This window comes from Mus caroli, unplaced genomic scaffold (assembly GCF_978045245.1).
Source record: "Mus caroli unplaced genomic scaffold, Mus_caroli_1 scaffold_3, whole genome shotgun sequence".
NCBI classification, from domain to species: domain Eukaryota; kingdom Metazoa; phylum Chordata; class Mammalia; order Rodentia; family Muridae; genus Mus; species Mus caroli.
This window is the reverse complement of record NW_028227258.1, coordinates 41380998-41407442: the sequence shown is the minus strand read 5'-3', so window position 1 is coordinate 41407442 and position 26445 is coordinate 41380998. Positions and strand designations below refer to the sequence as shown.

Genomic DNA, 26445 nt, shown 5'->3' with positions numbered 1-26445 from the left:
AGGTGGACTCTAGAAAGTCAAATAACCCCATTAAAAATGGGGCTCAGCACTGAACAAAGAATTCTCACCTGAGAAATACCGAATGGCAGAGAAGCACCTGAAAAAATGTTCAACATCCTTAATCATCAGGGAAATGCAAATCAAAACAACCCTGAGATTCCACCTCACACCAGTCAGAATGGCTAAGTTCAAAAATTCAGGTGACAGCAGATGCTGGCGAGGATGTGGAGAAAGAGGAACACTCCTCCATTGTTGGTGGGGTTGCAAGCTTGTACAACCACTCTGGAAATCAGTCTGGCGGTTCCTCAGAAAATTGGACATAGTACTACCGGAGGATCCAGCAATACCTCTCCTGGGCATATATCCAGAAGATGTCCCAACCGGTAAGAAGGACACATGCTCCACTATGTTCATAGCAGCCCTATTTATAATATCCAGAAGCTGGAAAGAACCCAGATGTCCCTCAACAGAGGAATGGATACAGAAATTATGGTACATTTACACAATGGAGTACTACTCAGCTATTAAAAAGAATGAATTTATGAAATTCCTAGCCAAATGGATGGACCTGGAGGGCATCATCTTGAGTGAGGTAACACAATCACAAAGGAACTCACACAATATGTATTCACTGATAAGTGGATATTAGCCCAAAACTTAGGATACCCAAGATATAAGATACAATTTGCTAAACGCATGAAACTCAAGAAGAATGAAGACCAAAATGTGGACACTGTGCCCCTTCTTAGAATTGGGAACAAAACACCCATGGAAGGAGTTATAGAGACAAAGTTTGGAGCTGTGATGAAAGGATGGACCATCTAGAGACTGCCGTATCCAGGGATCCATCCCATAATCAGCTTCTAAACACTGACACCATTGCATACTCTAGCAAAATTTTGCCGAAAGGACCCAAATATAGCTGTCTCTTGTGAGACGATGCTGGGGCCTAGCAAACACAGGAGTGGATGCTCACAGTCAGCTATTGGATGTATCACAGGGCTCCCAATGGAGAAGCTAGAGAAAGTACCCAAGGAGCTAAAGGGATCTGCAACCCTATAGTTGGACCAACATGATGAACTAACCAGTACCCTGGAGCTCTTGTCTCTAGCTGCATATGTATCGAATGATGGCCTAGTTGGCCATCACTGGAAAGAGAGGCCCATTGGACTTGCAAACTTTATATGCCCCAATATAGGGGAATGCCAGGGCCAAAAGAATGGGAATGGGTGGGTAGGGAAGTGGGGGACAGTATGGGGGACTTTTGGGATAGCATTGGAAATGTAATTGAGGAAAATATGTAATAAAAAATGTTAAAAATTTAAAAAAAAAAGTAACTGCTGCTTTATCTGCATACTATTAGCCAGAAACCATAGAGGAAATGCCTAGTGTCTTAGAGTTAAACTGTTTTTTTCTTCTCAATGATTGTAACATGAAAGATATTATATGAACCCAGTTCTATGTGATTTCCACATATTCGCTTCACATATAATAATTTTGGACAGAAAATATCCTTAATTAATCAACCATACTATACTACTGTCAACAAAGTTGCTAGCATCCAACAATGTTTAAAATAATTTATATTTTATTTAAGTCTGTTAAAATGCAATGCTACTTTCTAAAGGTCACATTTTAGTGTGGCAAAATAAATTTTGTAGTTATTAATTCATAAAAATAAAGCACCCAACTGAATGTGAAACAAATATTCATTTATATGATTCCTAAATGAAATCAACTGTAACTGTACACTACTATATTTAAATGTATATTTTAAATATTTATTTTTGTAAATTATGTGAAAATATTGATTTGGGAAGATATAACTACATTTTCGTTAATGTTTCATAAACTAATCAATCATCAAGACTAGTAAGAAATAAAATGAAAAGGTAAGTATATCAAACAATAGGAGAGTGTCTGGAGAGATGGCTCAGAAGTTCAGAGGACCTACTCCTCTTTCAGAAGACCCAGGTTCAGTTCCTTGTTCCCTCATGGCAACTCAAAACCATCTGTAACTCCATCTCCTTGGAACTTTTGACTCTTCTCATCCCTGTGGGTTCCTGAACACATGTGGTAACTGCAAACCCATTTCATGTACACACATACACAGGCACATGCATGCACACATGCACATACACATAGGCATAAAATTGTGTGTTTAAACCAAAGGACAGTCTGATTAGGAGAGTTAGTAGATGTCCCAAGAGACACATGTTCTTGTTAGGGATAATGATGAACTGCGGTGGATCGCTGGGATCTCCATGGTGAAAGGGGAGAGGCAAATGTAAATACAAGAACAAAGAAAATCTGTGCTTTTTAGACAGTTCACCAAAGCACTAGAAAATAGATTCATAGTTTGTAAAAGTATAAAGTATCGCAAAGCACAAGAAATGATTTTGGAACAATTTACTGTGGTTGGGGAGATGTAATTAAAGTACTTGTAGCCAAGCCTGACAACCTGAGTTTGATTGCCAAATCCTGCATCCTGGTAACAGATTATTGAATATCAAATGTTCTTGGGTCTCCACATGTTATGCTCCATTGTACATACATGTCCTACCCTGAACTACACAGTACATAAAAACATTTAACTAAAAAGTACAATTTATGTGTAGGAATCATAGAAATGAAAATATGGAGTCAAAGTTGTGTCCTGTTAAGTTTTGTATTCTAAGAAAGAAAACAAGCATTACTGGTGAAGTATAATAACGTATTTGAATTCAAATGCCAAAATGCTATGAGGAACATTTGTTTTAGACTGAGAAAGAGGGTTTCCCAGTCCCTGTTGCAAAGTCTCTTTCATTTGCATGCTGAGGCATCTGAGAGTAACTCATATATTTTGAGTGGCAGAATTTAGTCTCAGTGGTTGGTACAGTAAGGGATGCCTATAATGAGGTCAGCTTGAACAAAAGCTGCATGCCTCAGACATAAGAAAATCGTCTTTCTATTGATCATTGCTGAGTCTCCTCATTTTGTTTGTCTGTTTGTTTGTTTGTTCTGTACTAAACACAGAGAGCCCTGTTAGGTGACCTGTTATATATTATGATACACCTATGGCAAGATGATATTCCAATTTCACTTCTACTTCCTTTTTTGTTTGTTTGTTTGTTTTGTTTATTTTTTTTTTCTAGACAGGTTTTCTCTGTGTAGCCCTGGCTGTCCTGGAACTCACTTTGTAGACCAGGCTGGCCTGGAACTCAGAAATCCTCCTGCCTGTGCCTCCCAAGTCCTGAGATTAAAACGGAAGTGCACCACCACTGCCTGGCTTTCACTTCTACTTCTATTGGTAGCCAAATTTTGGAGATAAAATGATGAGAAGATGCATGATATATGACCAGCATTCATTCATTCATTCTCTCTCTCTCTCTCTCTCTCTCTCTCTCTCTCTCTCTCTCTCTCTCTCTCTCCCTCCCTCCCTCTCTCTCTCTTTCTAACACACACACACACACATACACACAAACACGGAATGAGTGTTCTAACACTGAGATACATCCCTGAGCTAATTTAGTCTTCCTGTCAAGGTCATTTTATATACGATAAAATGTGATTAAATGTCTGCAGATTCTGAATGCCCAAAATGTGTTACTATAAAATATTATTTGACATTAATGCATCTTTATTTAACTTCTAATAAGTCTGATATTGCTATATTTACATCTCTCTCGTTGTTTCCTGTTGCTCTTATCCATCTTTCAGTCTCTTGTATTTAATGTGCGGATGTTTTCATTTTAATTGGAACTATTATTTTTAGCCCATTAAAGTGATAATTACATCATTTTATTTACACTTTCATCTAACAATTGTTTACAAAATTGTCAAAATAAATTTTGATTACTATTATTGCTGACAAACTCTCTCAGAAAATAGGTACAGTTCACTCTCATTTACAAAGTACATTTACTTTTGCAGAAATTTTAGTTGTGAAGATTTTCCATTGGTGAAAAATATTTTATGCTCACTTGACTGCTTCTGTCATTCCTTTCAGTATAAAGTCACCCAACTTCTTGCTTATTAGCATTTTTATTTATTGTTTTTCTTTTTTTTTTTTGGTTTGTCTTTGCTTTCCTACACATCAATTCATATCATTTCTCACCTTTATTGAGAAGGAATAATTGATTTATGCATCAGCCCTCCTCATTAGTTGCCTACATACTCTTTAGCTATGGCTTAGTAACTACTCCATAGGTAGAAAATTTATCCTGAATTCACATGAGTGTCATAGTTAATACATGGGCAGTGGTTGGATCTGTTGTATGACAACTACTTAGTTTCTCTGGCTGTGTTTAGTTTTTACATTTAAAATCCCACTTCACTACTTTCTGCAACAAATTTTAACTTACATTCATCTAGACATTTAAATTTTCAATGTGATATTTTTCCCTTGGAAGTATTATATTGGTGGTTTGCAATAATTTCATATGTTCATGTCTATAGTGCTCACCCCTTGGGCATGGCATCCTTATCAGGGTCTTATTACTGAACAAAATGAATTCTTTCTCCCTGACTTTTTCTTTTTCTTTTTCTTTTTCTTTTTTCTTTTTTCTTTTTCTTTTTTTCATTTCTTTCTCTTTCTTTCTTTCTTTCTTTCTTTCTTTCTTTCTTTCTTTCTTTCTTTCTTTATTTATTTATTTTGGTTTTGGTTTTTGGTTTTTTCGAGACAGGGTTTCTCTGTATAGCCCTGGCTGTCCTGGAACTCACTTTGTACACCAGGCTGTCATTGAACTCAGAAATCAGCCTGGCTCTGCCTCCCGAACGTCTCCCTGAAATTTTTAAAGGCAATCTTGACTATTTATTATAATTTTTCTTTATGATTTGGTTACTTTCAGGCTTGTTTTGATTATTAATTTCCTTTTGAATGCTAAGAAGCATTTTTGATGCTAAGAAGAAGACTTTTGTTGGCATTATTTTTTTAGGTGGTCTACATTTCTGCCTGTTTTCTTTTATTCTGGGAAATACATGGCTTGTTATTCAGTTATTACAATTTCTCTTATTGTTAGGAATTACTTTATGCCTTCTTGTATCTCTTTACTTTTGCTGTTTGTCTCTTATGTCTTTTTTATGTTTACCTCTCTATTTCTTTCCCATCCATTGTTCAGAACAGGTTTTGGGGGTTTTGTTTGTTTGTTTTTTTGTTGGTATTCCATCAATTAATTAATATATTTATTTATTAATTTATTTAGTAAGTTAGTAAGTTAGTTAATTGATTATTTTATACAGTCTGTTGAAATTTAAAGTCATGTATTTTCTTTTATAAAATTTTGTATATGTTTTGACAAATTTCTATTTCCTGGGAGTTCATTGACTCCCTTATAGATTTGGTAATGCAGCAATCATAGCTATCTGCTGATGTCCATATACTAACTGGACTGTGTAAGAATAGCTTTCAATTTTTGAATTTTTATATGAAGTCTAGGTGTATTAATCAAAAGCAAGGCATTATATATGAAAACTTGTCACTCTACTCTATGGTTAACAAACAAAATTGTAAGGACTGATTGTACATATTTCAATATATGGTTCGATTGGCTCAGGTAGGGTTGTCTTTCTTCGATTTGCTTCTTATAGTGGAAATATTCGGAACTAAGCTATATGCCACCATGATCAGCCACCCTGCAAGGCTCCCTTATCATTGCAGAAGTTCTGTTTGGACCCTTGGTTTTCTTTCGGTACTACTTAGGAGTCAAGCTAATCCTCTGTGCCTTTTCTGCTCTAGGTCATTGGAATCCTCTATTCCCAAATATTATTGTTCTTGTTCTACTAGATTGCCCAGATGATTTTGCTGGGTTTCCTGAGGTATGGCCCTCTTACAGCTTCTTAGACCATCCTCCTTTTATTAAGACACATGAAGACACATGGGTGGTTGATACCTAGACTATTAACTCATAGTTGTTGCTTCTCTCTGGATCTTGTCACCTCTATTTGCTTCCATGGCTCTTCTGTGCTTCCAAAGCTATTCTGTCATAGTCAGAAATGGATATAAAGAACTTTGATTAATACATAATTTGGCTGCTATGTGTCAGGTTAGTGTTGGCTACTGGTAGCTCTGTAGTAATTTGCTTCTTCACACATGAACTGCTGTCAAACTCAATAAAAAAGTGGTCCACTGACTGGCATGAAAAAATCAATCCAGGAGTAACATTGGAAAATAGTTATATTAGACATGTGCAAACTATATTTTGAGGGCTCAAATAGGAGCATCTATTATGACTGAAAGTTGGGAGTAGGGATGGTGAGTCAGAAATGCTTCCTAGAGGTTCTCCCCCTATTCTAAGCAGGCCTTTCAGAGGTTCAGAATAGTCAGTCACAGTTATATTCTATTTAACAAAATACAACTCTGTCTTATTTATGTGGAACATTCAATTCTCATTGCTAATTAAAGTGCTAATTATGAGTGGAAACATTAAAAACATGTTCGATGATGTAAAATTTAATTTAAAAATTTAATCATCACAATCGATTTCTCCATAGGTGTTCAAAGCAATGAACATCCCACAGATCAGAAGCCCATCGCTGCCTCCCCCGGAACATATGCCAGAAGCCTACTTGGCAAAAATTGCACTTTTTGGTGCCGGGCCTGCGAGTATAAGCTGTGCCTCCTTTTTGGCTCGGTTGGGCTATTCCAACATTACTATATTCGAAAAACAAGAATATGTTGGTGGTTTAAGGTAATTCCTAGATTTATTTTTGTGTTTTAAGTGTCAAAAATTGAGGTAAAACTGTCCCTGGTGTGGACATTTTATAAGTACAGAGACACTTCAAGCTTATAGATGGTATCTATCTTACATGTTATTTTCCAACATGCTCAAATTCTGATGATGTAACTCACTTGAAATTTTGAAGTTGTATTTAAGGAAGATGTACGTATGAATGTCTCTGTCTTCTTCTAAAGTTATAGATCTCTGGAAAAGTTTGTGATAGTAGAAACAAAATTCAGGGATTGTTTCATCTCTGAAAATATTTTGTATGATGAAAATATATCTAATAGTCCTAGACATTATACAGGAAGAATGTGGAGCTCAATAGAATACTGAGTGGGGCATTCAAGTTTTCTCTATATAAAGCAAACCATGTTGTTCATGTATTGTCTGTTTACAATTATTTTAATATTTACTACTACTTTTGCCATAAACGTTCTCTTTCAGAGTACATTTTACAGTGATTTTTAAAATCAATTCAAAATTTGGTATAAGTCTGTATTATTATTGTAAACTAGCATTCCATCATAATTATTGTATCCCTTGTAGACCTATACATTGAGTATAGAAACTGATCACTGGGTATCAATAACCTCAGAAGCTGAGGCAAATGTAAACTATGGGGCTTACTTTACTTAAACAGATTAGACATGGATTATGTTTAGGCTAATAAAAGTTATTTGGAATAAGAAATGGATATTGCTTAAAACATCTGGTATGAAATAAAATTCTTTCATGATAAGTGTATTATAACTTTATTATATCAATCAAATTGTTATTATTGTTTCCAAGTGACTTGTATTAAAGTTCACAGATTTTAAGTTATAAACATTTGGATTGTGTTTCTATAATTAGCACTTAAGCTTTCTGTAGCTACTTAACTCTTCATTAAACAATGGCTTCATCATATTTGATAATCAAAAAATAAGTTTAATTTTGACAGGTTCATGATACTTTTTATTATTTTTTGCATCTATAAAATGGGTAATAAATACATAAAATTAAAATTGATCAGATGATTTTCTTTATTTTTAATCATTCTATTAATTTACATCTCAACTGATATCCCACTTACCAGATACACTTCTATAAGCCCACCATCCCACATCTACCCTCTCCCCCTTCACTTTGCCTCTATGAGGGTGCTCCCTCACCCACCCACCCTCTCCTGCCCCACTGCTCAAGCATCCTCCTAAGCTGGGGCATCAAACCACCACAGGACCCTTGCCTCCCCTCCCATTGATGTCAGACAAAGCCATCCTCTGCTACATTTGCATCTGGAGCCTGTACACTCCATATTTGGTGTCCCTGAGAGCACTGGGTGGTCCAGCTAGCTGACATTGTTCTTCCTATGGGCTTTCAATCCCCCTCTGCTCTTCCAGTCCTCTGCCTGCTCCCCCACAATTTTTCAATAGCTCCAGATAATAGGAAATTTTCAAAGTACTCTTTCTTTGATATAAGCTGCAGTGTATGAATCATATACAACTGTTGATCAGGTACTTTGTCATGCTATTTGATTCATTAAACAAAATGATGTGACCTTACCAAAAAGAAAAAAAAAAGCCTCACAAATTACATTAACCCTGTAAGGAACACCAATACCTTAAATCATGCCTATTGTGGAGAAATGACTCTTTTATGATTTTTATGTACTGACTATTATCAATATTGAGGAATCCTTATTTTGAAAGTTTATCTGAGGAAATAAACTTCTCTATATTTTATTTTGCTGTGAGGATGCTGGCTATCTTTTTAGTGCCAGTTCACCCCAGTTTCATTAATTAGGAAAAACATTATGTATAATAACATAGGTATAAACATTGTAGTTCTTTTCAATTATACACATCAATGAATATGTGAGTTAATTTTAAAAGTATGAACATAATTGTTGTGTACCCTGGTAGATGAGGGAAAATCTTTTTGCCCCTTAATTGCATTTTCACAAGAAGCTGAAAATGGAAGCAGCCTTGTCTGTGAATTATTATGGGTTGCCAATTTTAGTACATGATTATGGTTCTTAGCATCTCTGTATTTAGTTTCCATTCAAATGTGGAGTAATTTATATAAATTAGTACTCAATGTTTGTTTTTATATATTTGAGCATTTTTACTGGGAAGGACTTCTTGAAATTCATGATTAAATATGTTTCTTTTACTCCTGTTGTTTTGAAATTTGGTTTCCTTCTCTTTTCCATGTGCCTTTCTGATTCCTAAGCACAAAAATTGTGGCTGGACATGACAGTACACTCCTGTGACCCTAGCAATTGTGAGGTAGATACAGGAATATCATGAATTCAAGGTCATTTTCAGCTGCATAATTAGTTCAAGAACATTCTAGCACATATAAGATCATATCTAAACATAAAATTAATGATGGAAATATTTATTAAGTATACACATATTCTTCTTGATTTCTAAATTTTATTTAAAATAATAACTATGTATATGTTGTTGTGTTAGGTAGCATATTCAGTGAAACACATGTCTTTAAATGTTTAAAAAGGTTCTTTCAAACCTGTCCTGTTACATGTGTGTATTATTCCACATTGATTGGCAATGTAACTGTTTCTAGGTGAAATACATGCAGGAATGAAAACTATTTTACAGTGTGTAATACAATGCCAATTTAAGGACCAGTACTTATCCAGTCATGAACTGAAGCAATGTTTTAACATGAGATGCATGTATAAAACAAACTGAAAATAGTTTATATCAAAAATGCATGTAACAGCAGATGCTGGTGAGGATGTGGAGAAAGAGGAACAATCCTCCATTGTTATGGGATTGCAAGCTGTTACAAGCACTCTGGAAGTCAGTTTAGTGGTTCCTCAGAAAATTAGACATAGTACTACCAGAGGATCCAGCAATACCACTCATGGGCATATACTCAGGAGATGTGCCAACATGTAATACCGACACATGCTCCACTATGTTCATAGCAGCCTTATTTATAATAGCCAGAAGCTGGAAAGAACCCAGATGCCCCTCAACAGAGGAATGGATACAGAAAATGTGGTACATTTACACAATGGAGTACTACTCAGCTATTAAAAAGAATGAATTTATGAAATTCCTAGGCAAATGGATGGACCTGGAGGACATCATCCTGAGTGAGGTAACCCAATCACAAAGGAACTCACACAATATGTACTCACTGATAAGTGGATATTAGCCCGGAAACTTAGGATACCCAAGATGCAATTTGCAAAACACATGAAATTCAAGAAGAAGGAAGACCAAAAGTGTGGATACTTCGTTCCTTCTTAGAAGGGGGAAGAGAATACTCATGGAAGGAGTTACAGAGACAAAGTTTGGAGCTGAGACTGAAGGAAGGACCATCCAGAGACTTCCCCACCCGGGGATCCATCCCATATACAGCCAGCAAACTCAGACACTATTGCATATGCCAGAAAGATTTTGCTGACAGGACCCCGACATAGCTCCCTCTAGTGAGTCTAAGCCAATGCCTGGCAAATACAGAAGTGGATGCTCACAGTCAACTATTGGATGGAATACAGGGCCCCTAATGAAGGAGCTAGAGAATGTATCAAGGGGCTAAAGGGGTCTGCAACCCTAATAGGAAAAACAATGATATGAACTAACAAGTACCCCCCAAAACTGTGTCTCTAGTTGCATATGTAGCAGAGGATGGCCTAGTCTGTCATCAATGGGTGAAGAGGCCCTTGGTATTTCGAAGATCATATTCCACAGTATAGGGGAATGCCAGGGCCAGGAAGCAGGAGTGGGTGAGTTGGGGAGCAGGGCAGGGGGGAGTATAGGGGGCTTTGAAAATAGCATTTGAAATGTAAATGAAGAAAATATCTAATAAAAATATTTTAAAAATTCCAACTCAATTCTTCATAGAGTTAGAAAGATCAATTTGCAAATTCATTTGAAATAACAAAAAAATCAAAACAGCAAAAACTATTCTCAACAAAAAAAGAACTTCTGGGGAAATCACCATCCCTGACCTCAAGCTATATTACAGAGGAATAGTGATAAAACCTGCATGGTTTTGGTACAGTGACAGGCAGATAAATCAATGGAATAGAATTGATGAGCCAGAAATGAACCCACACACCTATGGTCACTTGATCTTTGACAAAGGGGCTAAAACCATCCAGTGGAATAAAGATAGCATTTTCAAAAATGGTGCTGGTTCAACTGGTGGTTACTGTGTAGAAGAATGCAAATGTATCCATTCTTATCTCCTTGTACAAAGCTCGAGTCCAAATGGATCAAGGACCTCCACTTAAAACCAGACACACACACTAAAACTAAAGAAGAAAAAGTGTAGAAAAGTCTCAAACAGATGGACACAGGAGAAATTTTTTCCTGAACAGAACACCAGTGGCTTATGCTCTAAAATCAAAAATTGACAAATGGGCTCTCATAAATTTGCAAAGCTTCTGTAAGGCAAAGGACACTGTCATTAGGACAAAGCAACAAGCAATAAATTAGGAAAAGATCTTTACCAACCCTACATCTGATAGAATATTTAAATATATTACACTGGATAAATTTTAACTTACCATCAAAACTGCACTGAGATATGGCAAAATATCTCTAGTTTTATATCTTAGATATAAAATTGGTCAGTAAATCCCTGAATCCTATTGCAGTTATGAAGATCATTCTTCCATTGTTACCTTCCTATCCCTTCATCCCCACTCAGAACTTTAACCTGAGCCACTGCGGTCTCTTATGTATAGTCATATCATCTGCACACAGGTATACTTCAACTTCTTTTCCCAAGTGTATCCTTGTATTCTTGTATTTTCATTCCTTTCTCTTGTCTTATTATTCAGTCTATGAGACCTAATCAACAAATTCAGTGAATTTTAAGAAGACAAGATAAAAAAATAAAAAAGCAGTAAATTTTCTGTAGATTATCAAGAAAATATCTTAAAGATATATAAAATTACAGTCAAATTATAAAAGTTGCAGGATTACATATGAATCATAGAAATATATATATAAATAAAATAACTCTACAAGTAAAATTATAAAATAATGATGAAAGATACTGAAAAGAACAGAATAAAATGAAGACATTCTGCATTCATTCATTGGTAGACTATGATAAAGATATTCATGCTACTGAAAGAATACAATATCATCCCTATAAAATTCTAGTAGACTTCAAAAATAGAAGGGTATTCTAAAATTTATATCGAAGCACAGAGGAACCTGAATAGACCAAACAAACCAGAGCTAAAAGATTAAACTTGACCCAACCTTAAAATTAAGGTAAAGCAGCCATAACTCTGAGCATGGGCTCAGAAAACATCTCAGGATTTTGTAACTCAGAAAGAAATTAACAAAATTTTAGGCAACTAGTATTTTAAAAGGATATCAAGAAAGCAATATGATTGAGTTATAATGTAGAAAATGTAGTCTTTTCTCCATACAGTACTGGAAAAATTTAGCTATACTCATGCAAGAGAATAAAAATAAGTTTCTAGTCCTTAAAAACAATTCCAAAATGGATTGGTATTACATATAAATGCCGAAACTATGAAACTTGTGAAACAATGAAAAAATTTCACGACATTTGCTTGGTCCTTGTTTCTTGAATAGGACTCAAAAACAAAGACACAGGAACTAAAGTTCAAGGAAATGCAGTTGAAATGTTTATGCACAGCAAATTAAGATAATCGACTATTTTAACCGATAGCCTACAAAGCCTGAGATATTATTCAAAATATATGTTCAGTAAGGAGTTAGTGGATTTTGGTTGGTTTTAACTTTTATTTTGTTACAGTCCAGTTGTTACCCTCCTCTCCTGTCTGCCCTGCTCTGCCACAGTTCCTCATCTTGTTCCTCCTCCCCCCTGTTTCTAGGAGGATGTTCCCACCTCCCTACCTCCCCCCAAACCTACCCACTTCCAGGGCCTCAAGTCTCTCAGGGTTAGGTGCATCTTCGCTCACTGAGGCCAGAGAGGCAGCACTGTGTCCCAGGGGCCGCGGACCAGCCCATTTTTGTTCCCTGACTGGAGGCTCAGTTTCGGAGTTAGTGTTTGTAAAATATAATGAACCCAATAAAAAGAAGTCATATTGTGTTACATCTCACATGAGAATTGTGAATGTCTATCACCCGAATGAAGTGAACCATCAGCGAAATTAATATCAAAACTTCAGTGAGATGCTCCTCATATTGGTTTGGATGAGCATTAACAAAATTAAAAAAAAAGAGCTGAAAATTATACATTTACATCTGAGTCTAGAAAAATAAAACTTAACTCTCTGTATACTGTGAATTGATATTTACTCGGATATTTTAATATCTTAAAAAGCACAGAATTATTAAGTAAATTAACTATATAATTTGAAGTGTTTGAATTGCTTTTGACTACATTTATATTGCTTTTTTTTCTATTTCCTATAATTTTGTATTAGCTTCTATATTATTTTTACTACACAGGACATCTTACTGTGGCAGGAAAAAATGTTTGTGCCTTCCTAAGTAGTTGTACGTATTGTAATTACTCACAGGGGTTTGTTTGTCCCTTTCATGCTAATCAGTAAGAACACATTATGCATTTTTTTCTAGGTTGATAAATTCCACTCTTATTCCTTTTTCCTGTTTTTCCTTTTTGGTTCAGCACTTCTGAAATTCCTCAGTTTCGACTCCCATATGACGTCGTGAATTTTGAGATTGAGCTCATGAAGGACCTTGGTGTAAAGGTGAGTATGAGATATAACGTCTGTCTATATATTGCAGAGGAAGAAAGGGGAAGGCTTTGTGCTGGAGATTAACAGCCAATGTTCATTTTAGGGATGAAGAATTAAAACTATCTTAGGCCTAGCAGAAAGATACTTCCCCTTGCTCAAGGCATTTGTCTGTCTACTGTCTGCATGCCACTAGCCTGGAAAAGGGCAATCAATAGTTCTCATCTGGCACACCTGCATGTGATTAATTGTCTGTAAGAAACAAATTCCTAAATAGCTTTAGGGCTTCAGTTCAGCCAAGGAAAGGATTTGGTTCCTTTAATCGTGTTTTGTTCAGGCAAGTTGTGAGCTCTCTGAAAGACTAGCATTTAGCATTTTAACACTTGGAATATAGCTCCTTCCAGAAATGTATTTTTCTTTATTCTGTGCATCTTGTACTCTGGCTTCTCCCAACATATAAAATAAATTTATGAATAATGGTATGATACTAATATCTTATTTTCCTACTCAATACATTTTGGGTTCTTCTTTTAAAGCTAGACAATATCCTGACATACTCTACTTCCAGCGTGTAACCTTAGATACACTAATTTTCCATTACTACTACTATTCTGTGACTTTTCCTCTTCAATATGACATATTCATATTTTGTTTAGAGATTATCCTCCATAAAACTCAAATGATAAATAATGGATCAAGATTACGACAATTTCTGTCTCCAAAAGATAGTTTGAAAAGCGAGGAGCAAACTTTGCATGGGCTTTGCTTTGACTATGAAAATCTACATGTTACCACTAATGGGGACAAAGAATATTTTGGACTGTTTCACTTGTTTCTACTTATATGTTATTTTACATGGTTGAATAGTGAACTTTAACACAAAATTATCAAACAAATACTCTGGAAACAACAAATGCAATATAGATATGCACATCATAACAGTAAGTCTAAATGACTACAGTGTTCAAATAGATGATGTATGGATAACTAAGTGCAAGGGCACATTCTGGAAAGTTCTTTTTTGTTGTTTTGTTTTTGTTTTTGTTTGTTTGTTTTGAGACAGGGTTTCTCTGTATCCCTGGCTGTCCTGGAACTCACTCTGTAGACTAGGCTGGCCTTGAACTCAGAAATCAGCCTCCCTTTGCCTCCCAAGTGCTAGGATTAAAAGCATGTGCCACCACTGCCTAGCTGGAAAATTCTTTAAATGTATTCCATTTTGAATTGAAATACTTACCTAATTCTCATTAAATAAGCCAGGTGTTGCATATTAAAATTTCAAATTAATATATGTTTTTACCAGTCAAAGATAAATCAGAAATATTAAAAAAAAATTTCAAAAAGAATATGAAGTCATTGTATTTCACAGGGTAGAGTATTCTCACTATTTTAAAACTTATGGGGACATAGATTTAGACAAATTATCATGTGAAGAAAACATATATTTTTATCTGCAGCCATATGACTTTCTAAATTTACAATTATGTGGCCTAGACAATGTCTAGCAGTATTATTATTCTTGGTCAGAACCTGTTCATAAAGTGTGTGGATTTTGTTTAAGTAAAATTTATATTTTCATAGAATATTTCTGAAATATGGTCTTTGGAATGTTGCACAAAGAAGTTATCACCATTTCAAATATTTGAATTTTTTACTTTTTAAATGTATTCTTCTCTTATATATTATATGCCCAACACAGTTTCCCCTCCCTCCTCTTCTCCTAGTCCCTGCCCCAACACCTTTCTCTGCCACAAATCCACTCTCCCTCCCTTTCCATTAAGAAAAGAGCAGGCCTCCTAGGGATATCAACCAAATGTGGCATAACAATTTACAGTACGACTAGGCAATACCCTTTATTTATTGTAGATTGAGTGTTTTGTGGATGGGTTGGTGTCCCAAAACCTCCCTTGGAAGATTTTCCTGATTACAGAAGATGGCCTTTTTAGACTCCATATCACTACTCCTAGGAGTCTCCAGTAGTGTCACCCCAATAGATTCCAGAGGTTTCATGCCATTAAATTTCTACCTCATTACTGAAATACTCCCAATTCCAGTCATATCTCCAAGTACTTTCTCTGTCCGCCTGCCCTTCTTGATCCCTCCTGTTTCTATCTTCCCAGCCCAAGCACATATGAAAAATCTCTTCTGTTTCCCATTTCCAGGTAGATCCCACCTTTAGCTTCCTTATTACATAGCTTCTCTGGGTCTGTGGTAGGGTTTGTCTTTTTCATTGGGGTGGGTTTCCTGTATGCAGCAAAATGTTGGGTCCTGTTTACATAACCAGTCTGTTAATCTGTCTTTTTATTGGGGAATTGAGTCCATTGATATTAAGAGATATTAAGAAAAAGTGATTGCTGCTTCCTGTTATTTTTGTTTTTAGAGGCTGAATCATGTTTAGGTGGCTACCTTCTTTTTGGTTTGTTAAAAGAAGATTATTTTCTTACTTTTTCTAGGGTGTAGTTTCCCTCCGTGTGTTGGAGTTTTCCATTTATTATTCTTTGAAGTTCTTGATTTATGGAAAAATATTGTGTAAATTTTCTTTTGCCAGGAATATCTTGGTTTCTACATCTATGGTAACTGAGAGTTTTTCTGGATATAGTAGCCTGGGCTGGCATTTGTATTCTGTTAGGGTATGTATGACATCTGCCCAAGATTTTCTGGCTTTTATAGTCTCTGGCGAGAAGTCTGGTGTAATTCTGATAGGTCTGTCTTTATATGTTACTTGACCTTTATCCCTTACTGCTTTTAATATCCTTTCTTTGTTTTGTGCACTTTGTGTTTTGATTATTATGTAATGGGAGAAATTTCTTTTCTGGTCCAATCTACTTGGAGTACTGTAGGCTTCTTGTAAGTTCATGGGCATCTCTTTCTTTAGATTAGGGACTTTCCTTCTACAATTCTGTTGAACATATTTATTGGCCCTTTAATTTTTGATTCTTCACTCTTTTCTATACCTATTATCCTTAGGTTTGGTCTTCTCATTGTGTCCCGGATTTCCTGGATGTTTTGAGTTAGGAGCTTTTTGCATTTTTTATTTTAATTGACTGTTGTGTCAATGTTTTTTTATGGTATCTTCTGCATCTGAGAGTCTCTCTTCTATCTCTTATATTCTGTTGATGATACATTTATGACTCCTGATATCTTTCCTAGGTTTTCTGTCTCCAGAGTTGTCACCTTTGTGATTTCTTTAATGTTTCTACTTCCATTTTTATGTCCTGGATGGTTTTGTTCAGTTTCTTCACCTGTTTGGTTGTATTTTCCTGTAATTCTTTAAGGGATTTTGTGCTTCCTCTTTAAGCGCTCCTACCTGTGTTCTCCAGTATTTCTTTAAGGGAGTTATTTATGTCCTTTTTAAAGTCCTCTATCGCATCGTGAGATATGATTTTTAAATACAAATCTTGCTTTTCTGGTGTGTTGGGGTATCCAGTACTTATGGTGGTGGGAGAACTGGGTCCTGATGATGGAAAGTAGCCTTGGTTTCTATTGGTAAGTTTCTTGAGCTTGCCTTTCACCATCTGATTATCTCTGGTGTTAGTTCATCTTGTTGTCTCTAGCTGGAGCTTGTCCCTCCTGTGGGTCTGTAAGCCTGTGTCAGCAGTCCTGGGAGACCAACTCTTTTCTGGCAGGACCTGTGTACAAAGGGCTGTGAAATAGCCCCAATTACTGGGTGCAGATGTTGACCAGAAGTATCTTGTTGCAGTTACTCCACTATTCCTATGCCTTGTGCACTCCTGGCCATTCCTGCTTTGGACAGTTATTGGAGAAAAAATGGAGATCTCACCTCTGAACCCAGGAGTGAGCGTTTTGGCTTTCATTGTTATCATGATGTTTAAAAAAAAAAAAAAAGGAATATGTTCTCAAAGTATGTGTTTTTTTCATTCATTAGTAGCAGATTGGATCTTTTTATGTTTCCCTTGTTATTCTTATTGTTTAAAATTTTTGTTAATAGACTGAAAACATAAAACTCATGATAAACAAATGACCTTAAATATTTTCATTATTAAACCTACAAAAATGAAAAGTAGATAATTATACAACTCAAAAGTTAAACAACAACAAAACAAAACAAAACACAAAAACACTTCATGGGTCTCTTGTAAAGAGGTAATGTGTCATCATTATCTCTTCTATGTGTAATATCATCATTATCATCATTCTATGTGTAATACATAGAAGAACGTCCTACTTTTGGACATCTGTGCATGTTAGCTGTAGTCATTACTCTTTCATTGGTAAATATAGTTCTTATATGATTCATTATAGAGAGTTTATATATCAGGAATATGATGATATCAAAGGCCAAAGTGGGTTATTAGGTTTTGTGATTGCTTTTTTCTCTGTGAGGATGGACAGAATATTAAGTTCTTTGCCTTTCTCTCTGGGTGTAGATATACTGGCTCATATGTACATCTGGGCGCCCTAAACTTCCCTCACTGGCTAGTTCTTACTTACCTTCTGATTTTGGGGAATCTTGAACTCATTAGCATCCTGTGCATTTCATGCTTGTGGTACACAGCCTGAATGCTATCACCCTAGAGTGGATCACTGTTGGGCTCTACATGAAATTAAAGTTCTTTGTATACACTTATAATTACTGACATTTCCATACCACAGAGGTGAACTATAACACTACCGAGTGTTAACTGCTTCTGACTCATTTTCGAAGTGCAGTAGAATCAGTCTCCATTTACCAAGTCAATGGCCACATTTGGAGTCTCCATGGGCATGTCAGGCTGCTTCAACAATTTTACATCTGTCACAGAGACTTCAGCCAGAACTGCACTATACCTAACTCTACAATAGCTTACATTCATCCTGTGGGAACCATCTATTCTCAGTAAGGGACAGACTGCTGAATTCAATGGAGATTTGATGGGCTCCACTAACATCTCTCGCCATCCTTCCTGCATACTGGATATGATATGCTGATTCACTCCGGTTTCTGATATTTGTATTGCAGTCTTCCCAGCTGTGATAGCCTTTTCAGCTCCTATTTCACAGACCAGAGATACAGTTGGGGATTACTTAACTGACAAGTGTAACAATTTCAATTATGTGTTTGGAGAATAAGAGAATGATCACCGACAGGGTCAGTGTCTCTGATGGTCCACTGGGATGCAGACTTTAGTCAGGCTCCATTTTACCTTTCGTATAGGTCCCTACTTTGTGTCTCCAGGTATCAATGTCAATAAAGATCATGTGCCTAATAGCCCTTGAAATGCCTGATTATCCCTAATTCCCTTGTGCACAGTTGCCTGGGTAAATGGTCCTCATTCCCTATGGGGAACCAGGGTAATTATTGTAGTATTTATTTGCCAGGGTACTGCAGATTTCTACCTAGGAGTATGGTGTCTCTCTTGTTCAGCAGGTTTCCACTAGAGGGAATAAAACAATTCATGGGTCAATGAGATGGCTCTGTGGTCAATGGCACTAACCATTGAACCTGACAGTCTGAGTCCTATCCCCTGGCCCCTCATGGTCAAGGAGAGAACTGGCTTATGAAAGTTGTCCTCCATACATGTGACACCCTCCTCCAGTTTCTCTCAAAAATAAGTATAATAGTATTTTTACTTAAATAATTTTTGAGACCAACCAAAATATTGTGACTTACAGGCAGAGTGACTATTCTGTCTCATTGATTTCTTCATATTGCATGAACAATATCCCCTATGGAAACCTTATGTGTTGTAAAGATGTTATTGAAATATTACACGTTTGACTATGGCTAGAATGAGTCTTTACTACTGGAGCTGCATGCTAATTGCATTATGTTGTTGTATAATTTCGCATGTAAATCTTCTCTCACTTGACATTTTGGATCCTTTTGACTTTTGTTTCCCTTATTATCTTGTTGTTCAAATATTATCTCAGATACTAAACAGTGCTTTCAACATAAACTAGGAGATAAGTTTTGCAAACTTTAGTTAACCTTTTTGAATTTAATTTTTTTTTTTTAGTTAACATGCAAAGTTATAGGATTCCTTAATGCATTCCCATACCTGCTTTGTTTGGGTGGATTCTTACCATCTCTTTGCTGTGCCCCTCCAGTTCTTTGTCACATGTTTTATTACTCTTCCCATTCACTCCCCAGGAAGAAAGAAAGAAAGAAAGAGGTAGAAATAAATCTTTTTTTTTCATCTTCTTGTGGTTATAAGATCACATCTAGTTTCTAAGTTTCTACCAAACTCACTTGCTCCATATATATATATATATATATATATATATATATGCAGCTAGGATCCCAGGGCAAAAGCAAACATACTATATTTGTCTTTTTGAGTCTGAGTTATCTTATTTAATATAGCAGTTTCTAGGTATATATGCATTTCTATCATTTTCATATGCTTTTACTTTTATTAATGTAGAAATAAAATTCCACCGTGTATATGTAACATCTTTTCATTACCCAGTTGTTTGTTGATGGAAACCATGGCTTAGTCTATTTCCTTGCTATTTCATTGCAATAGAATCAATGCACAAATGTCTCCATGGTACAATACAGGATCCTTTAAGCATAGGTCTAGGAGATGAATACTGCGTCATGGTGTAGTTCTCTTTCTTACCAATATGATTTTAATTACACTGACTTTTATACATTTATCCCATAAATAACATATGCTAGTGTTCTAATTATTTCTAATTTCATTAAGCAAACTGGTTCACTAGAACTTTTATATTCATTCCTTTGATTTTTATGTTATTTGGTTTTAATTAATCAGTAGATGTATAATATTACTCAAAATGCTGTTTCTTACAGATAATTTGTGATAAAAGCCTTTCCACAGATGAAATGACTCTTAGCTCTTTGAAAGAAAATGGCTACAAAGCTGTGTTTATTGGAATAGGTAAGTGCCTTATTTCTAAATACCTTTTCATTTAAATTTTAGTGTTTTTTTCTGATAATATCCATTAGAATAACCACCTTTAGACATTTCCCTAATGGAAACCACATCTTCCACAGATGGGCATAGCACAATGGCCTGATACACATGTATCCTGTGATTGCATGCCTGGTTTCCCTGCTTCATGTACATTGAGAACAGGGTGTGGTGAGAGATATATGTCTTTGAGGCCTTTCCTTACACTGGAAGCCCCATGGGTGGGCTCTAAGTTGTAGAATGACTTCTATGTTGTAATAGGTCAGAATCTGGCTCGATGCAGTAACTTTCTCACAATTGACTAATGATGTAAGGCAGAATTGGCATTATTCTATATTCATTTTTAAAAGTCCCTAAATCTTTTGGGTAGTATCTCATTGGATGTAAAGATGGAATGTAAATGTAAGTAAAATCCTGAATTTTCTAACAATTCCTCCTCCACTTCCTATTTATTTAGAGACAAGAAAAAACCCAAATAGCCAATTAAATTTAGTCCTTATGTAAGGATTTGTTGTTTTGTTTTGATTTTTATTCCATATTGTATTTTTAAAAGTTCTGAGTGGTGAACTGAGCATATTAAACTGTTTTTCTTTTAAATCAGTTTCATCTTTCAGCCCATCTTCTTTGCAGTCCTTAATCTTTGACTATCTGAGCATGACGTCTGCATAGAGGCAAACTTCCTCACTTCTTTTAGTGATTGCAGGCTAGGTAGTGCTCATTTGATCAAAGATAGAGGACTCATTGTGTTTGTAGAGTCCAATCACTATTTTTTTTTGTTTTGTTTTTTTTTAATTAGGTATTTTCCTCAATTACATTTCCAATGCTATCCAAAAAGTCCCCAATACACTCCCCCCCCAGTCCCCCACCCACCCACCCCCACCCCTTGGCCCTGGCATTCCCCTGTACTGGGGCATATAAAGTTGGCAAGTCCAACGGGCCTCTCTTTCCAGTGATGGCCTACTAGGCCATCTTTTGATACAAATGCAGCTAGAGACAAGAGCTCTGGGGTACTGGTTAGTTCATAATAATGATCCACCTATGGGGTTGCAGTTCCCTTTAGCTCCTTGGGTACTTTCTCTAGCTCCTCCATTGGGGACCCTGTGATCCATCCAATAGCTGACTGTGAGCATCCACTTCTGTGTTTGCTAGGCCCTGGCATTGTCTCACAAGAGACAACTATATCTGGGTCCTTTCAGCAAAATCTTACTAGTGTATGCAATGGTGTCAGGGTTTGGAAGCTGATTATGGGATGGATCCCTGGATATGGCAGTCTTTAGATGGTCCATCCTTTCTTCACAGCTCCAAACTTTATCTCTGTAACTCTTTCCATGTGTGTTTCATTCCCAGTTCCAAGAAGGGGCACAGTGTCCACACTTTGGTCTTCGTTCTTCTTGAGTTTCATGCGTTTAACAAAGTGTATCTTATATCTTGGGTATAAGTGGATATTAGCCCAAAAACTTAGGATACCCAAGATATAAGAGTCCAATCACTATTAATGCTTCTTTGCTCACCAGATTTTGCTCATTTGAATGACACTTACTACTTTACTAGAGCATTGGTACCACATCCAAGGGAAAATGTGTTTAGAATTTTAAAAAGACACAGATAACCTGCCCCTTTTTTGTTGTATTGAAGCTCCTTTCCAGACTTGTGAGTACTATTGTTCAGTACTTGTCTATCATTTTCATTGACTGTAGTTACCAGTATATATACTAATAATAGGAAGGGGAGAATATCTGATATTCTTCCTAGGTTTTTCTTTCAAAGATATTTAGATTTAGACCTGTTTTGTAACTTCATACTTTTACTGAGAATTGAGACATAGCACATATATCAATAAAATTCTATGATCCCATAAATATTGGATCTGTAAGAGCTTCTGATGCTCTCTGCCTCTTTATGTTCACAAATACTTGGCTCATGATAAGTGGAAGATTTAGAGAAGAACTATGTCTTTTGATAATATCAAATAACACTAAAATTCGCTGTTGAGTTTTCTAGAGAAGACATAAAAGATACACTTTCCCTATTAGAGTAGAATATCCTAGAACAAATAAACTCATCTGTAGTGGTATTGGGGTACACTGCTTTCCCTCCTGAAGGCTCACAAGTGTGTACCCACCCAGGCACAAACTGGATTCACAAATGAAAGGTACGTGTGCGCGTGCACACGCGCGTGCGGGCACACACACACACACACACACACACACACACACTCACACTCACATGCCAGACAATTTTTGACTTGCCATTACTAGTTCAAAGGTTGGACACTCCTCAATCTTCCCCTGCTAGCACAGTACTCTCCTCGGGTTCTTCTGAGACTCCAAACCTTCCCTGCTACCCCAAGCCAAATCAGGGAAGTGACCAGTGGTCATTTACCCGAATTCTTACATGGCTAGTTGGCTCTCTTTTCAGCAGCTCTTAAGTCCCATTCTTCTACCCTGAGTCCATGTAATTCTGTCTTCCCTTTTCCCAGTTCCTATCCAGTGCAAATCTAAAGGTTCCACCCTTCTCTCTCAGCCCAGACAGTTGGCCTTTAGCTCTTTATTGATTGATCAAAAACCAACTGGGGACAAGGGCCTTCAGTGTTTGGACATGCACATTCCCAATGAATTCAAAGCATTACAACCATTCCCTAACACCCATCTCTTTGGGCAGTTCTATAAAGAATGTCTGTACATAGGAAATAGGACCACACAATATTCATTGCAAGAATTAAAACCATAAGAAGTCCAGTACTAGAATACTTTGATATAATTAAATGGATAATTACATCTCGTGAGTTGAGCAGACAGAAATACCTTCTATGTGAAAGAATTGATGGCATTTCACGTTTTTCTTTGATTTCTTTCTCTTAAGTTCCTTTACAGTGTTAGTTTTTTGTAAAGCCACATATTTAAACCAGTGCTCTGTGGTAATGCAATGCAATGGGCAGCTCATTCATGTCTATGCTGTACATTTTCATCCTGAAAACCAAATCGTTTGACATTTTGTTGTGGTGGTATGAGAAATGTAATTTTATGTTCAATTTCAGTATTTTATACTAAATATAAACAAGGAAGATTTATTTCATCAGAATAAAGGCTTCTTTCTCTAGAAGACAAGCAGTTGAATCCTCTAGGAAAGGCTTCTCTGACACTCATTGTTTCTTCAGGACTTTACGACTTGTCTGTGACTATATAATTATCTGTTACTTAGAAAGCCTTGGATCCTTACTACCTTTGATTCTATAACATAATTAGTTTTCCCTCAATTTTTTTTATCTTGTTCTTCTCACTGAGTTTGGAGAAGAGATAGGATAGGCTTTTGTTTTCTTTGTGATATATGTTTTTTTGCTTTTGGCAAACTTAGTAGAGACTAGTCCCTTTGGCCACATTGTCAACATAACTGAAATAATGGCCTCACCAAAGTCAAGGGGTCCGATTGTGCAGTCATTAAAACTTCCTCATACCTTCCTATTTCCCTGTGGATAAAGGAGATTTGAGGACTTGGCATGTAGTTCAATGGCATAGTGTATGCCGAATTTGAAGTCCTAGGTATGATTTCTATCACCACCAAAAAAAAAAAAAACCAAAAAACAAAAATAAACAAACAAACAAACAAACAAAAAAAAACCCTAGGACATAGTAGGCACTCTACAATTACTATTTATGTTATGATTTTTATTGAAACCATTTTAACAATATGCCAAAATAAAAGAGTAGAATATTTAAGACCCTTGGTGATTTTATGCATTTCAGCACAAATAAAAGCTATGATTGTCCATCTTTTACTTCTTATATAGTTGGTATTGGATATTACAGTTATAATGAAATGAACGAATAGGAAGAATGGCATTCAGAGATCTTTTATCAACTCCTCCGACTGTAGCATTAATGACATCACAGGATCTATCTAAAATGTAATCCATTCTTTTATGTCTTGATATGGCCCAAGAGGTGGGTGTGATTACAATTTACTGGAGAAAACAAAGTTTAAGAAAAGCAGAAAGACAACAGCAAACTCTGAAAATGCCAGCAGCAAGCAACAAGTTGCCACTTATCTTAGAAAATAAATTTTATAGGGAGAGTAAGAATAAACAAGCCAATGTCATACATTAAATTACAAAGCTCTTCTAGGCCCAAGGTAGAAAGCCAGCATGTTCTATAGACATTTGCCTGCATTGTGTTACCCTACTTAAGGCTGTTGGTCATGATAACCTTACACTCCTGAAAAATTAGATTGTATATTTAATTTCACTTCCTCATTGTTACCACCAATTGGGTTATTTTTTTTTCATTCAGTTACTAGAGAGAAGACTATTTTGTAATGTGAAGATTACCAAATATTATAACAGCCGAAGAAGAGATAATTACAATTAAGAAAATCCATTGAGAAACTGTGGTATTAAATTTGCTGTGCTGTGGCCTTTATTTAACTCTCTTGTGCCTTCTTACAGCCAGAATTATTCTCTGCAAAAGTTATTCTTAATTAGTTTCTTAATCAGGAATTTCTAAATTGTAGATAAGCACGTATGCTTTCTATTTATTTAGATGAAAATGCAATAAAGTTTTGACCACCCACTTTATTTTTGCCCCCCCCCCAGATAAAAACTGGTTATCTACTAAATATACACAATGATGAATACATTATTTAAAATAATAAACCTGACTTAATTGTAAGCAAAAAAGGCACGAATATGTTGCTGTGAATATTACTTTTTTTTTCATTTGTAATATTGTTTAATCTAGTATCACTTGTAAGTACTCTCATATAATTGTGAGATGGCTCCTAAGAATTTGAAAATGAGGGAAAAGGAATTCCAGCTGAGAGTTCATTAAATCATCTGTTAATGAGTTCATGAAAAGCCCCAGAGGAGAGAAAAAGAGATGTAGGGCAATTATTCTTTGATCATATTAACATATCTATAGAAAGCACATATTAATCTTCAAAACCAGGTGGTAGGCTGGTCACCTTATGAAAATAGAAAATAATAGAGACTCTAAGAACATCTTCATAGTGCTCCCTTAGAGATTCTTACCTTAGTAGACCTTGCGTGCTTTCTAGCCTATATATGGGATAGACAAGGAAGTCAATGTTTTCAATTTTTAAATTGCAGTTTTATGCATTTTGTGGTCATGTCTGTATGTGTGGGAACACATGGGAGAGTCGTGTTTTCTGAGGATCAGTAGGTATTTTTCTCTCATGAGTAGCAAAATCACCAAGTTCTATCCATGTACCCTTAAGTGCTCAGTGTTGTTGCTGGCCCCAGGTAAGCCTGTTTGAGGATCCCTAAATCTCCTTGATGTGCAGTTGGTGTTAATCCTGAAACAGTTTGATTGTCAGCACCAAAGATCCTGAGTAACCTCATGATGTTCTTCTCTATTTGAAGCCACTGTGATTTCTCTAGGAATTGTCTTACACACGTACTCACTAACGCTTCATGATACCCAAGGTGAGCCAGACTATCATCAGGCTACTATACCTTTACGAATATAATTTTTTTGTTTAAAGTTAGCATTTGTAGACCTCACTCATCACTCCATATCTACCCATCTTTCTAAGGGAGTATTTTCTAATATTGTATCTATTCACTTTTCTTCACTGAGAAAATTCTTCAATTTCTCTCTTGATGCTAATCTCGATTTTCCCAGAATTTTCCTGTCATGGAACACATCCTTCATGTGATTCTCATACTGATCCTCCTGAGCAAATATCTTTTCATGTTCATACATAATGAAATACTTTGTTACATTTATAGAAAGTGATTCAGTATTCCTTTTATTGCTTTTGGTTATATGTACTTATCTATTATCTCCTTAAAACTTATGAATAGTGTTATACTTCGTATTTTACATTTTTATCATATTCTTGTTCAGTGCATCAAGAAGTATTTTTGGAGCTAAAGTTTTTGAGGAAAAAAAACTTAGAAAAGGGAAGACATAAGAAAAATTATAATTCCTTGATACAATTTAAGATATTCACATATAACCACTTAAAATCCATTCATTTTCCCTCCCTTTTTCTCTCTCTGCTTTTCTCTGTTTCACTCTTTCCCTCTCCCCATCCTTTCTCCATCAAAACTACATTTGTACACCTCACCCCTTGTTTTACATCTAGCTATGTGGATTTGATTAATTCTTATGTAATTGCTCTATTTATGACTTATGGCATCTAGAATTGCACTACTATATTATTTGCTTTGACTATTTGAAGTTAC

At 35.9% G+C, this 26445-nt stretch overlaps 1 protein-coding gene across 2 annotated transcripts in view; it reads left to right on the top strand.

Annotated features, from left to right (window-relative positions):
* Nucleotides 1-26445, top strand: part of Dpyd (dihydropyrimidine dehydrogenase) — an 899256-nt gene that overhangs the window by 233331 nt on the left and 639480 nt on the right. For both annotated transcript variants that reach the window (XM_021158977.3, XM_085835556.1), the window contains exons 6-8: nucleotides 6472-6668; nucleotides 13302-13383; nucleotides 20123-20210. In XM_021158977.3, coding sequence (XP_021014636.1) covers nucleotides 6472-6668; nucleotides 13302-13383; nucleotides 20123-20210 — 367 coding nt within the window. The remainder of the gene's footprint in view (nucleotides 1-6471; nucleotides 6669-13301; nucleotides 13384-20122; nucleotides 20211-26445) is intronic.